Source organism: Bubalus kerabau, chromosome 4 (genome assembly GCF_029407905.1).
Source record: "Bubalus kerabau isolate K-KA32 ecotype Philippines breed swamp buffalo chromosome 4, PCC_UOA_SB_1v2, whole genome shotgun sequence".
NCBI lineage: Eukaryota > Metazoa > Chordata > Mammalia > Artiodactyla > Bovidae > Bubalus > Bubalus kerabau.
The window spans coordinates 15,956,500-15,971,526 of record NC_073627.1 but is presented as its reverse complement, the minus strand read 5'-3'; the positions used below and the strand labels follow the sequence as shown (position 1 = coordinate 15,971,526).

At 48.3% G+C, this 15,027-nt stretch overlaps 1 protein-coding gene and 1 non-coding gene across 4 annotated transcripts; one reads left to right on the top strand and one right to left on the bottom strand.

The window, feature by feature from the left end:
- Nucleotides 1-643: 643 nt before the first annotated feature.
- Nucleotides 644-13,972, bottom strand: LOC129648838 (intercellular adhesion molecule 2-like). 3 transcript variants are annotated; one of them, XM_055575523.1, is made up of 6 exons: nucleotides 13,851-13,972; nucleotides 6,580-6,684; nucleotides 5,398-5,577; nucleotides 4,847-5,104; nucleotides 3,265-3,585; nucleotides 644-2,604 (listed from the first exon to the last, which is right to left on the bottom strand). In XM_055575523.1, the coding sequence occupies exons 4-6, from the start codon at nucleotides 5,064-5,066 to the stop codon at nucleotides 2,489-2,491; spliced, it is 657 nt and encodes a 218-aa protein (XP_055431498.1). In that variant the 5' UTR covers nucleotides 5,067-5,104; nucleotides 5,398-5,577; nucleotides 6,580-6,684; nucleotides 13,851-13,972; the 3' UTR covers nucleotides 644-2,488. The 3 variants fall into 3 exon arrangements, with proteins under 3 accessions (XP_055431498.1, XP_055431496.1, XP_055431497.1); XM_055575521.1 differs by lacking the exon at nucleotides 5,398-5,577; XM_055575522.1 differs by lacking the exons at nucleotides 5,398-5,577; nucleotides 6,580-6,684 and having other exon boundaries at nucleotides 13,851-13,951.
- On the top strand, nucleotides 11,437-11,509 carry TRNAV-UAC (transfer RNA valine (anticodon UAC)). The gene has a single exon. It is a non-coding gene; the product is annotated as a tRNA-Val (tRNA).
- Nucleotides 13,973-15,027: the final 1,055 nt, after the last annotated feature.

Here is a 15,027-nt window from a genome sequence, read left to right as displayed (position 1 = left end):
CTGCCCTGCCCGCTGCCTGCCCTGGGCCCCCTGCTCCCCTGGCCAGACCCTCTCCTTCTCCCTCGCCTACACCAGCCCTGCTTGTAGGACTCGACTGAGGTTCAGCACCACCATCCGGCATCTGAGAAAAGGGGAGCTTCAGTGAGGCTGGGGATCTGGGTGCTATCAGGGCCTTGCCCTGGGGTTGAAAGAGGCAGCCAGGGGCCAGGGGTGGTGTGGGGAGACCTGTGGGTGAAATTGCTGAGGCCACCCCAGGAACTCTGATGGGGGATCTCTTTTCTCTTCTCCATCTCAGCAGAGCCGTGCCCCAACCCCCACCCACCAGTGCCATGGGAACTGTGGGTGCAGATGTATCCCTGGCTTCAGGTAGGACCGGGTGGGTGGTCAGCAGGGCCTAGGCCAAGGGAGAGATCGGAATGCTGGAAGGGCCATGTGCCCTGGGGCAGTGGGGGGTGGTCTTATAATCATCACCACAGACAAGGGTTCTGTCCCCTTAACTTTTCTTCCTTGGGGTCCATGAGGCAGGGGGTAGTCACGGTGAGGGTGCTTCTCCCCCCAGACTACTGATAGCTTCCAGTGAAAGGTCTCAGACTCGTGATCTCCTAAGAAGAAGATTTAGCTTAGGGACCAGAGACCAGGCGTGATCTCTCAAGCGCTTTTGTGTAGCAGAGTTTTATTAAAGTATGAAAAGCACAGAGAAAGTTCTGACGTAGATATCAGAAGGGAAGGGGGAGTGCCCCCCTCCCTAGTGTTAGCAAGGGAGTTATATTCTTTTAAATTAGTAATTACAATAAATCAAAATATTGTCTTTAGGTTGTAAAGATCTTGCTAGACCCACTGAGTTATATACTTATTAAATTAGTAATTACAATAAATCAAAAGACTGTTTAGGTTGTAAAGATCTTGCTAGACCCCCTCCCATAATTTACATTTTAAGATAACAGGATTGGCCCAAGGTTTTCAGGAAGGGAAAACTGCCCTCAAGCAGGATACATTGTTGTTATATAACCCTCAGTACAGAGTTTACACAGAGTTGTTTGTTGTAATTATCAATTCCAAGGCTTAAAGAAAAAAGCCTTTTATGTGCCCAAGGATTTCCCTTATAGCTCAGTTGTGAAAGAATCTGCCTGCAATACAGGAGACCTGGGTTCAATTTCTGGGTCAGGAAGATCCCCAGGAGAAAGAAATGGCAACCCATTCCAGTATTCTTGCTCCTTGCCTGGAGACTGTCAGGGACAGAGGAGCCTGGCGGGCTACAGTCCATGGGGTCACAAGAGTCGGACACGACTTAGCGACTAAACCACCCATACCATGTGACTAAGGCTAAGGAATGGAGAGAGAAAAAGATGTTTGTTCTTCCCTCCTCCTTGAGATTTCCAGACCCCTATCACCTCCTCCTTGGGGACCCCAGACTTCTTATCGACCTGCCTAGGAATTGACTCTCTCACTACTATGATGCCGAGAGCCTCATGATATGAGAACACACATCAACCCTGGAGCCCACACCAGCTTCATCACGGAGCTGCAAACAGCCTGGAGCCCCCGTGTCCCTCTCATGCCTGCCAACCCCTTTCTACACCTGGCAACCGTTCTTACCCCGCATCCCCAACCAGGCTGTCTCCCCAGGGTGAATGAGTCCCATCTCCACCACATGGAGACCTTGAACCAAGCTGATCTCTGATCCGTGGTGAGAGCCCCTTAGAGCCCCGTCCAGGCCCCACAAGCCAGGTGAAAGGCCAACCCTGTCCCATTGATCGCTGCCCCGGCTGGCAGAGGCCTGGGAGATGGAGCCCTCCCTCGACCTCCTCCCCTTCCCCTGTCTCTGGATGACCAGGGCTTGTGGGATCTCCATTTGGCCCAATAACAGAACTGGAGGTAAGAGGCAAGGATTGCTTTCGTTTCCATGGCTCTCAGAAGGCCCAGAGTGGCAGGGGAGGCCTGGCGGGAGGATCCCGGAGCCAAGCCATTGGGGCCCCCACACTCACCCCTGGATGCTGGCTCTGTTGGCAGAAGACAGAAGTCAGAGCCATGTCCTGGAGGGCCATGTGGGAACAGAGTGTCTCTCTGCCCCTCTGGGCCAGGGTGGGTCTCCCCACCCTCCCTCAGGAGGGAGTCACTCAGGGTCCCATAGGATGGGTGGCTGGTTCCCCGGGCGGGTCGGCCTGGGGGCACACCAGGGCCTGGGTTTGCTGGGGCTCAGGAAGGCCTCTGAAAGAGAGGGTGGAGGGAGGCTGAGGAGACATTTGGAGACAGAAGTTCAGCCAGGCCTGGTGGCTCCCCCTCCTGGCCATTCCCAGGAGGTGACACGAAGGCATGGAGTTAAGTCCAGGTGTTTGTATTCAGGCTGCTACACATGGTCCCTCAGCCAGGCCTGGACCGCACCCTACAGAGCCACACTGAGCTCCAGTGGCCTCTATGACAATGGCCACGCCGCTCATAGGGGCTGTGCCCGGTGGCTCCGTCTCTGCCTCTTCTAAGTGGCTTGCACTCAGGTGTTACTTCTCCGCCGTTGTTTGTACCAGTGCAGGAGGACGAATGTCACAAACAAGAGCAGCGGCACTATCACGATCGCCATGATCACCATCTGGTTGTTGGGCACGGGCTCTGGGGAGAGAAGGGGGAGAGGTCACAGAAGTCCTCCGGTCCCAGGTGCCAGGCTCCAGAGGGGCCGCTGTCTACCCGTCACCCACCCACCCACCCCTGGGCAGCCTGCTGTCACTCCGCATTGCAGGGATGAGTGGCAAATGGTGTTATCACTGGAGGGAAGGAGGACAGGGTCCAGGCCACCAGCCGGCCTCTGTGAGACCATAGGGCACATGGACTCAGATGGTCCCCTTGCCATGCGCTGCCAGAACTCATGTTCTGCGCTGTGGCGTGGTCCAGGCCAAGCCCCTCCCTGGGCAGAGATGAGGGTGTTTCGGCCAAACTCTCTGAAGACAAAGAAGATCCTGGCCATCTAGGGCCACAGAAGCAGGACTCCAGGGGACCTTAGGGGTCAGACAGGTCAAATTTATCATTGCAGAGAGGGGTCAAGGCCAGAGAGACGAGCTTGACATGGTTAAGGTCAGCCAGCTCACTCATGACCAAGCAACTAGTCAGGGTCCAAGCTAGGAACTCGCCAGGAGCTCCAGGGAACCCCAGGGATCAAGTGCCGTTTCCCCAAGTGCCTCACCTGAGCTGGCAGAGAGTGGGGCGAAGGCGTTCTCTTCCCCTGAAGGGCTGAAAGCGAATGTCCCCCCTCCTGATCTGTGGGCTCCCCCTCACCTTTAACTTCAAGCCTCTGGGGATCTGAGACTCTGTGGACAAGGCCACCGCCACGAGAGCGCAGGTCCATCTTGGCCTCGCACGAGAAGTTATGGTGGCCGTCTTCCCTGTGAGCTGTGGTGTTGTGGGTGACCACGGCATCTTGGGGGAAGGGTGCTGTCCCCACAAAGGTGTGATTGTACAAGACCTCAGTACCACGGAGCAGGGTGACAGTGAGGCCTTCGAGGGGTGCCACGGCGGGGACCATGCACTCGATGGTGAACAGTGTCCCTACGGCCACTGAGGTGTGCGACAGCGTCAGCAGCACTTGCTTTGGAGGGTCTGCAGGAAAGCGGAAGGGAGGTCTGCTCAGGATGGGGGTGCAGCTCGGGCAGGCCCCACCCAGCCCAGCCCATCCCCTGTGACCACGGTGTTCTCAGGAAGTGGGCTGGGGCTGGACGGAGGAAGCAGTTCAGGGTGAACGATGTCCTGGGTGGTAGTTTCAGGGACCTGATGACTTCTGCAATGGACAAGAATGGAGGTGCCCTGGTGTCTCCAAAGAAAAGGTTCAGAGTCTGTTCAGTCTACTAGAAAGATAAAAAAGTTTTGGTTGTGTCTCTTTCCTCTCCATAAATTCAAGAGAAATTTCAAAAATGAAACAGTTGGGTAGTTTTGTTGAGAGAGACTTAGAAGGGAGTACTCACTGGAATGGGGCCATGAATTGTGAGGGTCTTCAGAGGTGGGGGCAAGAGTCAGAGCTGCCTTGGTTGTCAGGATCAGGGTTAAAACATTGCTCTCCCTTAGATATTAAACTCCATGGTTCCCTGAGTTTCCTTTTTTTTTTTTTTAAAAATCCAAGATTTATTTCTTTGGTTGTGCCAGGTCTTAATTGTGGTATGTGGGATCTAGTTCCCTGACCAGGGACCAAACCTGGGTCCCCTCCATTTGGAGTGCATAGTCTTAGCCAATGGACAACCAAGACATCTCCCTGGGTTCATTTTTGAACTAGAATACCTAGCCCGCATTACCCCAGGATAATGTGGTAGATTTAGGACATCTTTCTCCTCATTTGTCCACTGATGTCAGTTCTGAGCGATACCCTGGGTGCTGAGCTTCCAGGAGAACCCTGGTCTCTCCATGGTCTCTGTGGCCTATGGACAGGTGTGTGTGTGTGATGGTCACACATTTGGAAAGGGCCGTCAGGGGAACATAAGACCACGACCCTCTCTCCAGGAGGTGAATGGGTTACTGTAGAGTGTGCCAGCCCTCCTGATGCAGTCCCTGTTGCTTGTCAGGGGATGTGGGGTGTTCTGGTGATGGGGGTGCTCTCCAGCTGGGAGGAGATTCTGGGAAACGAATTTTAGGTTTGTCTAAACCTTGCTTGGATTGCTGCTTCTGAGCAAATCTCAAAATCCCAGTTGCTGGCAGGGTTCGAGGAGGCCAGGGGAGGGTGTGAGCAGATTCTGAGCCTGTGCCTGGATCTGAAGCCCAGGGAGGTGCAGGCCATAGGAGAGTGCCCAGGAGCAGTGACAGAGCAGCTCGTTGTGGGTTTGCAGACACAGGCTCTGGCCTCGGGGAGCAGGGCCCCGTGGGCGACACTCACAGAACACGGTGATGTTGAAAACTTTGGTCTCCTGCTTGCCGGCGCAGATGAAACTGCACAGGAGCTGCTCATCCTTGGAGATGTTGTAGACCCTGAACAGCTTCCACTGAGCCTGGCTCTCCAGGACAGTCTTGTTTAGGTCTGTCTCCAGAACAAGTTTCTTGGGGTCCGTACAGCTGGCAGTGCAATTAATCACTTGAACCTCTCCAGACCCCACCATCAGGTGCTCTGGCCCCTCGAACGCCTTCTCACCAGACCCTGGAAGGACACAAAACACTGCTCAGCGGACACCCCCGCTGCCCTGCCCGGCGTGGCTGCCCACATGTGCAGTCTCATCAGTGGGTCCCTTCTGCTCCTCCCTCTGTTCAGACATTACTGCCTCTGGTCTAGACCAAGGGGGATGCTCCCTAGCTGTCTCCCTGCTCCTGACTGCTCTTCCAGCTTGTCCCCTCCAGGTGAGTCTTCCTCATGCACATCTTCTATCCCCATGGAGATTATATTCGAACTCGCCCCCCAGCCCAAATCACCCCTCCTCTGAAGGCCTCCCTGACCTGGAGGTGGATGGTGTCCCCTCAGGCCCCATGTGCATGAGTTCAGCTCCTCCCTCACTCCTTGCCTCTCTCCTGCAAATCCTTGTAGAATACCAGCTGTGTAGCAGGCACTGTTCTAGGCTCTGGGGAGCCATCAGAGACCGAAGAAATTCAAAGGTTGTCCTTGTGGAGCTCGCGCTGCTGCAAAGGACGCAGAGTAACCAACAAGCGAACTAGCCAGCCTTTCAATTGGTGGGAAGCGCCCCAGAAAGGAAAGAGGGAGTTGGGTGGGGCTGAGTCGTTAAATACTGTGCTCAGGACAGGTTTCATGGAAACAGTGACATTTGAGGAAAGGAGGAAGGAAATGGGGGGAGCTTGGCTGCCAGGTGTCTGCAGAGGGCAGAAAACCAGCAGCGCCAAGACCCTGGCGGAGAAGACACCAGGATGGCTGGAGCCCAGGGAGGAAGAAGGCCAAGAATCGGAACTGATCTCGGCCAACTGAGCCTGTGCTCTGTCCTGTGTTCCCACCACACCCGCACGCCCACATCTAGCCCTCAGCTGGGGAAAGAGAAAGGTTCTCTAGGGAGAGAGAGAGAGCTGCCTTTGAATCCCGAGTTTGCCAGCTCTGTGGCCTTGGGCAAAGTGCTATCCTTTTCTGAGCCTCAGTTTCTCCATCTGTCAAATGGGCTAGTAATCCCTTTCCTGCATGGTCGTCATGAAGGCACCTGACAGGTTTTCCAAAACAGAGTGCTCACACCTGGAGGCATTCTCCTTCCCTGTCCCCTGGGCCACCCAGAAGGGGCTTCATTTGCACATTGATGGTCAGCAGAAGACGATGCCCTCCACTGATCTCTGCTGTCCACTGGCCACCTCTGAAGACCCGCTGGGACGTTCCCTTACTTTCCCTTGAGCCCCAGCCTCCTTGGTCTCCCATCAGTCTCCACGACCTGCCACATCCACACACTGAAGTTACGGGGCCTGTTCAACCCAAAGTGTGAAGGCCAGGTCCCCCATCTGCTGCCCCGGGGTCATGGGGTCATGGGGAAACCAAGCTTGCATAGCATCCCACACCCGTGGTGGGCAGTTGCTGTCCTCAAAGCCTCAGCGACTTCTGGACCAGGACCCCCTTCTCCACACGGCACCAGGGGAACAGGCGCCCTAACCTCTGGCGGGAACACACCCAGTCTGGACCCCCAGGCTCACCTTGGCAGCAGAGCAGGACGAGAAAGGCTGTGAGCGTTCCCCAGCCACCAAAAGGGGACATCTCGGGTGGCATCCGCAGGCTCACAGGGAAGAGCTGAGGACTGCCTAGAGAGGTGAAGGGCTCTGATCAGGCAGGTAGCGGGGAGGACTTGTAGCTGCAGTCCTGAACCCCCAGCCTTCTGGAAGCTGATGACCACATTTCCTCTCATTATCTGAGTGGTCTTGGGGAGGCCACCTGGAAGGCCAGCTCCCAGGGCCACAGGTCTGCAAGAAGCTGGGCAGAGGAAGCCAGGAGCCAGCTGATAAGCGGGACATACCTAGTCCTCCTGGCACGCTGCCATCAGGGGTGGACGGGCACCTGGGGCCCATGTGTGTGTGATGCCTGTGCACACGGGGCATTGACCGCTACAAGCCCCAAATCTGGAGAGCCCTGAATCCCACAGGACACTTTTTTGGTGTCAACAAGGGAGAGACTTTCCAAGTCGGAAAGAGGGTTTGGGAGGCGATAGCTGGACATTCTCCCCTGTCCTCTGCCCCTCCCCTTTTAGATTTCTGGTGATGCACACGGTCCCCAGGCACTTTCTTGTCTGTTTTCTTAGCTACATGTGATTTCATGTTACTAATTCAAGGAGGAAGGAAAAGGAAACCAACATTTCACTGATGCCTATTCTCTGTTAGGGACTAAATTAAGGTTTTAATATATTGTCTCATTATCACACCAAATCTAGCCATGTTGATTGTGCATCTGAGGAAGTTCAGGGCTCAGGTGAATTACTAACTTGCCTAAATCACAACGATATTAGGTGATGGAACTGCGGTGAGAATTGAGGAATGAGGAGTGTTTGGTTGGAGAATTGGTGGTTGCCAGGGATTAAAGGGAGGGAGACATGGACTGAAAGAGCAGAGAGGACTTTAGGACGGGGAAGCTGCTCTGTTGGCTACTACAATGGTGCATACGTGTCAGCACACACATGCCCAAACCCACAGAATGTACACACCAAGACTGAACCGTGATGTCCACTATGATCTTTGCATGATAATGATGTGTCAATGCAGGCTCATCAGTCAGGAGAAATGGACCACTCTGGTGGGGGATGTTGGTAACAGGACAGGCTGTGCATGTGTGGGGACAGGAGGTATGTGGCAAGTCTCTACTTCCCCTAAGTTTTGCTCTTAGCCTAAAACTGCTCTTCTAAAAAGAAGTCTACTAAAAAAATGGAGGTAGTGGAGGACAGAGCAGCTGGTGTGTTACAGTCCATGGGGTTGAAAGAGTCGCCACGACTTAGAGACTGAACAACGACAGAAAAATAGCTCAAACGCACCACCCTGGAGGGCAGCCTTCTGGGTCAGGATGCTTGTCAGCCATGGATGGTTGTTGCAAATGCAGGCTTTTCTGACTTCCCTGGCGGTCCATTCATTAAGACTCTGCTTCCGAGTGTTTGATCCCTGGTCTGGGGAACTAACATTCCATATGGGCGCTCCATATGTGCGTGGCATAGCCAAAAATAAAGAAACTGCAGGTTTTTAAACTCCATTTTTAGCAGGTTTAGAGGAAGTCATTTACTCAGTCATGTCTAAATTTTTATCTCGAATTACATTTTTAAAATATGTATTTACTTGGCTGCACCAAGTCTTAGTTCTGGCATGCGGGATCTAGTTCCCTGACCAGGGATGGAACCCAGACCCCATGCATTGGAAACTCGAAGTCTTAGCCACTGGACCACCAGGGAATTTCCTCCGATTACACTTTAAAAGATATTTAAACACAAAACCCAGTTCTACATTGTTTATGAGACACATCTAATGAGTAAGAGTGTGGAATGGTGGAATGAAAAAAGATATACCAGGCAAAAGCTAACCAAAAGAAAAGCCGGGAAAGGTTTATTCATATCAAAGAAGAAGGAATTTTAAGACAAAAACTATTTATGAGGGATACAATGAGTACCTAGATTAAACGGTCAATTCATACAGAAATTATAATTGTTGTAAACTTGTAAGCACTTAGCTTGACGGAACACCAAAGAGATAAAACCATCATCATAGCAAGAAATTTTAATACAACATCTCTCTGTTATGAATAATGAAGCAAATGTGAAAAGATGCTCAGCATCATTCATCATGAGGGAAAGGCACATCAAAGCCACAATGAGACATCACCCCACCACTGTCAGAATGGTTATCATCAAAGACAACAAATAAAAACATTGGCAAGGGTGTGGAGAAAAGGGAGCCCTCGTGTCCTCCTGGTGGGATTGTAGATTGGTGCGAATGCTGTGGAGAAACGTGTGGGAGTGCCTCAAAAAGTAAAAATAGAACTGCCGTATGATCCAGCAATTTCACTTTCTGGGTATTCTCCTGAAAAAAACAAAAGCACTAATTCGACAACATATATGCGCACCAATGTCCACTGTGGCGTTATTTCCAATAGCCAACATGTGAAAGCCACCTGAATGTTCATCCATAGATGCATGAATAAAGATGTGTTTGGTATAACTACACAACGGAATATTATTCAGCCATAAAGAATGAAATCTTGCCATTTTCAACAACACGGACAGACCTAGAGGGTATTATCCCAAGTGCAATGACTCAGACAGAGACAGACAAGTACCATATGATCTCACATATATGCAGAATCTGAAAAACAAAACAAACAAAACCAAAACCAGGCTCCTATATATAGAAAACAAATGGGTGGTTGCTGGAGGTGAAGGGGCCGAGCAGGGTCCAAAATAGATGAATGGGATTAAGAGGGGCAAAGCACCAATTACAGAGTAAGCCACAGGGATGTAGTACAGCATGAGGAATATGGTCAGTAATATCGGAATAACTTTGTATGGAAGCAGGTGGATACTAGACTTATTGTGATAACTGCATAATGTAGGCAAATACCAAACCACTGTGTAGAACACCTGAAGGTTACATAATACTGTATATTATAAGCCAGTCTAAAAATATGAAGTAATGTCTCTTGCAGTTCACAAAAGAAGAAGACTATAGATTCATAGAAACAGAAAGCAGAACCGTGGTTGCCAGGGCCTGGGGGCAGGGGGAAATGGTGAGTTGTTTGCTTAATGGGTATAGACTTTCAGTTTTGTGAGATAAAAAAAGTTTTGAGATCCATCGTGAAACAATGTGAATGTAACCCAACCAAATTTACATTTAAAAAGAGTTATGTGGTGTATTTTGTGTTGGGTGTATTTTACCATAATTGAACATTTAATTTACACAACGTTGTAAATCTTCAATAAGCTTAAAAATTCAAAACTTACAAAAATTAAAAACTTATGAATCGTTTCTGCCAAGAAATATGAACCCAAGTAGAACAAGTCTTAGAAAAAGTCAGTTCGGTTCAGTGGCTCAGTCGTGTCTGACTCTTTGTGGACACGCAAAAGGTACCTAACTTGATTGAAGAAGAAATAAAAAGCCTGAACCGTTTTACAACTATTATAGAAATTACATCCATAATTTGAAATCTCCCCACAAAGGAAATATCAAGTCTAGATAGCATTACAGAAGTTTAAGTAGGGATCATTTTAATCTTACAAAAACTCTCTCTGAGAATGAAAATAGCAGGAACACGCTGTCTTTCTAAGAGGCCGGTGGAACCTTAATGCCAAAATGAGACAAGAATAGGATGAAATAGAAAAATTAGAAGCCAGTGTTACTCGTGAATACAAATGCAAAATAAAAACACAAACAAACCAAATCTAGCCATGTGTTAAAAACATTAGACATCATATCCAAGTTAGGCTTAGCTATGAAAAGCTGGTCGCACGATAGAAGAGAAAGCTGCAAATGTCATTTATTATTGTCGGGAATAGTAAACTTTGGTGCTTTATGTCACGATACTTCTGCCCTGCTCTGGAATCCTCTCTATTTACAGCAGATAATTTCCTGCAACCTGAGACTCACCTTATGTTCCATGACCCCACCTCAAGTTTATACCATGTTTCCTTTTTGCTTTTTTGCCTCAGGGTCTTCTTCAATGCTTTAGGAGTCACTTAGATACCTGCTAGTGTTTCTTAGAAGCCTAGGAGTGTCAAGTTCCCTAACATGAAACCCTCAACCAAGGAGAGGCCAAGAGCTAGGAGAAACATGGCCCAGCCTCTTTCTTTTGGGGTGGCAGTTCTAGCCAGCATCCTGTAGACCTATCAGAGATTCTGAAAGGCTTCAACTCCCTTTGCTTACACCCGCAACATCAGTTATGCATCTTCTATTGGCTTTCTCTCCCCTGGTTCAGCCTTCTTCCTTCACTCCCTACTTCCTGGCCTCAATCATTAAGTAATCTACCTGAACTGAAGTCCTTGTTGCAGGCTCTGCTCTGAAGGAGTCCAAACTAAAATCTTATGTTACAGATTTAGGAAGAAAAAACATATGATCATCTTAACAGATCTAGGAAAAAAAATGATGACATTCAATATTCTTTCACGATAAAACCTCTTAGCAGACTAGAAGGAAATATCCTTAACATAATAAAGGAAACTCAGAAAAAGTTTGCATGTGTACTATTATTTTTTTAACATCTGTATTATCTTTTTAATGAGTACATCTTCAGAGTAATTCCTTTAAACTCTGGAACCAAACAAGGATGCCCACTATCTTTGCTTCTATGTTAACATTTTACCAGGTATCCTAGACAATATAGTAAGACAAGAAAAAGAAATTAAAGGCCTAGGGATGGGAAAAGAGCAAAATCCTCAGTATTTTCATATGATATGGTTGCCTAGATAGAACATTCAAATGAATGATTCAAAATAATCAGAGATTTTAGCAAGACAGCTAGCTGTAAGATGAATATCCAAAAAGAATTGCTTTTGTATAGAACAGTAACATACAAAAATGTAATTTAGGACTTCCCTGGTGGTCCAGTGGTTAAGACTCTGCACTTACACTCCAGGGGCCACAGGTTTGATCCCTGGTCAGGGAAGTTCTGCATGTTGCACAGAGCATCCAGGAAAGAAAAGTAATTTTAAAAGCACACTATGTTATAGCAGCAAAAAGATAGAAGTGATACATATACAGAAACAAAAAGATAGCAGAATATAAGACTTAAAGTCAGAAAGTTCTAAAACACAATTGAAAGACATTGAACACAATTTAAATAAATGTAGAACCCGCCCATGTTCGTGACTAAGGGATTCAATATTATAATGAGGACAATTCTCTTCCTATAGATTTAATGCAATTCTAATAGATCCCAATAAGGGATTTCATGGAAAACAAAAGATGATTCTAAACCTTATTATGGAAAGAACAAAAGGACCAAGACACCCCTAAAGGAGAATAAAATGAGGGGATTTGCCCTACTAGATATGAAGACTGACTATAAAATATAATTTTAGTGTAGATGAAGGCAAATTAACCAGTGGAACAGTGAAGTGCCCAGAAATAGTCTTGCGTGAAACTCACACCCCACAAACATGGCCCTGGAGATCACTGGGTGGAGAGGGAGATAAAAATGAATGATGCTTGATCAGCTGGTCAACTATGTGGAGAAAAAAGATGGGAAATGTATCCCCACATTGCTCCCTTCATTGGGAGGGATGTATCCCTTCATTCCTCACCTGGAATGAAGAAATCAATTCTATCTAATTTAAAGATTTACATGTAAAAGAACACTGTAAAAACTTTGATAAGAAAATATATATATTTAGTCACTCAGTCGTGTCCAACTCTGTGACCCAGTGGACTGTAGACTGCCAGGCTCCACTGTTCATGGGATTTCCCAGGCGGGAATACTGGAGTGGGTTGCCATTTCCTACTTCAGGAGATCTTCCTGACCCAGGGGTCAAACCCTTGGCTCCTGCAGTGGATCCTGTGTTGCAGACAAATTCTTTACCTGCTGAGCCACCATGGTAATCCATAAAAAAATATAGGAGAGTATGTTTATGTCCTTGGGGCAAGGAAGGATTTCCTAAGCAAGACCTCAAGATCACCACTGCTAGAAAAAACAACTGATAATTTTGAGTATATTAAAGACATGATGAACATTTCAAAGAAAACAAAATGTCTCGGAGCAAGGGAAATTAAAACCACAATGAGGAACCACTTCATATCTACTAGATTGGCAGAAGTTAAGAAAGTCGACAAGACCAATTGTTGGAGAGGCTGTGGGTCGATAGGAACTCGTATGTTGCTGGTGAGAGTGTATTTTGGTTCTCTGAGAAATAATCAGGCATTTTCTTCTAATGCTGAATAGTGCCATTCCGTATAACCCACAATTCCACCCTTAGATATATGCCCTAGAGAAACTCTTGCACTAAGAACCAGAAGACCTGTCTCCTTCTTACTATCTGTATGACCCTGAGCAAGTCGCTTTAATCTCTGGGTGCCTCAGTTTTCTCTTCTGTAAAATGGGATTAACCATAGCACATTCCTTATGGGCATAGTGTGTGGATTAAACTAATTAAATGACAATATTAACAAGTATTCCAAACAGTAGCTGGCACACAGTATATGTTATATAACTATTACATAAAATGAAATAAATGCATGTGTGATAAAGCACGTATATGTGATAAAGCACTAAATTAAAGAAAGAATCAAGAGAAGAATAGAAACAGACTTCGGGAGGGTGGTTACTGATGTCTGGGTGGAGCTGAGTAGCACAGCAGGTAGATGGAAAGTTTAGTGGTAGTTCGTCCTTGGGTTGAGTGTTGGGTTCAGGGCTGATCGTTATATTATCTTACTGTGCAATGCACATGCATGTTACATAGATGTGTTCATTATGTATCACATATTAAATTTTACAAAAAGAATACAAAGGGAAAAGAGAAATTCCTACATATCTAGAAAGAAGAGGCTGCTTGAGACTATGAGCCACAGGGTAGGAAAGTCCCTTCTAACCAGGTAGGACTTCATTGAATGGGATTCATCAGGAACCTTGGGTGTGACCCCAAGAGGCTGGGGACTATACTTGTCCCCTAAGCAGCTCTGAGCTCAGTCCAGATGACCTGGACCCACGTGGGCCATGGCGGGAAGGCAGCTCCACGCTTCTAAGACAGTTGTGTGGTTGATAGAGCAGGAGAGGAAGAGAAAGGACAAAAAGAGAAAATAACCACAAAGCAATAGGCTGTTGGACTCAGAGAGATGGCTGACTGAGCTCCTCATGCAACGACCAACCAGCCGGAGGAAATTTTTAGTAACTGCAGCCCCTGGGCTTATGGGGAGACAGGGAGAGAGAGAGAACAAGAACTCAAATGTTGATTGACAGTCTATCCCAAGCCCTTTCCACTCTGCCAAAAGGGAAGCAGGGAGCATCACCTTACCTTTATCAGCAAACAGGTGATGCCGTGATGGGTAAACAGGGTGGCCGAGGTCCAGCTTCCAGCAGCCGTTGTTCCCTGGGCTGCTGCTGGTTCAACAAGTGTTGCCTGGTTTTTCACTGATTTCCCTTCTCAGAAGTCACGTGCTTCCTGTCTCAGCTCTGACCTCACACTAACATCACTTTCTGTTTATTACTTCTTGTTTTAAATCCCGATAAATATATACCGGGGCTTCCCAGGTGGCTCATTGTTTAAGGATCCGCCTGCCAATGAAGGAGCCGATTCCTGAGTCAGGAAGATCCCCTGGAGAATGAAATGACACCCCACTCCAGTGTTCTTTCCGGGAACCCCCAAGGACAGAGGAGTCTGGTGGGGTATAGTGCATGGAGTCCCAAATAGTCAGACATGACTGAGCATGCACGCACGCATTCAAGGGACCAAGACAGTTGAGGCCACACAAGCTGAAGACTCCCTGGTTGGGGATCTTAGTTCCTCAACCAGGAATTAAGCTCGGGTCAGAGCAGTGAAACTGCTACTCATCACTGGACCAGCAGGAAATTCCCTCTGCACTCTTTTTTTTTGATGTGTGGTTTCTGTGCTCCTGGGAGCCTTGGATGAATGAGACAGATCCGGGATGAGTCACCCTCTGAACCCCTGCAGGAGGCTTGTCAACATCAGGGAGCAGGGTCTTCCCTGTATACGACATCCCCAACCACCAAACTCTTCTACTTACAACTAAGAACGATTGTGTTCTGAGATCTTTTCACATCCGCCACTTCACCTAACAATTGAAAAAAACCCTCCCCTGGCAGAGTAGCTTTGTACCAAGAGGCAGAGTTTCAGAGCTGGAGCTACGCAGCCAGCTGGGCTCACCCACAAGCAGAGGTTTTGCTCTCACAGGCCTGCCCCTCAGCGCCTGCCACTGAAAGTCCTGGCTTAGGAAAGACACAAATGAGTATGCGTCTGGGACTTTGCCGGTGGCCGAGTGGTAAAGAGTCCACCTGCCGATGCAGGAGATGCAAGAGGCTGGAGTTCGATCACTGGGTAGGAATATCCCCCAGAAGAGGGAATGGCAACCCATTCCATATTCTTGCCTGGAGAATCCCTGGACAGATAACCCTGGCGGACTACAGTCCACGGGGTTGCAAAGAGTCGGACACGACTGAAGAGACTGAGCACA

Bases quoted from the DNA above. Each gene is read 5' to 3' on its own strand.
- LOC129648838 (XM_055575521.1), bottom strand. From the start codon at position 6,652: ATGCCACCCGAGATGTCCCCTTTTGGTGGCTGGGGAACGCTCACAGCC. The intron at 5,105-6,579 runs GTGAGCCTGGGG...GTGTCCTTCCAG, and splicing joins CGTCCTGCTCTGCTGCCAAG to GGTCTGGTGAGAAGGCGTTC. The intron at 2,605-3,264 runs GTGAGGGGGAGC...TTCTCTCCCCAG, and splicing joins CCAGAGGCTTGAAGTTAAAG to AGCCCGTGCCCAACAACCAG.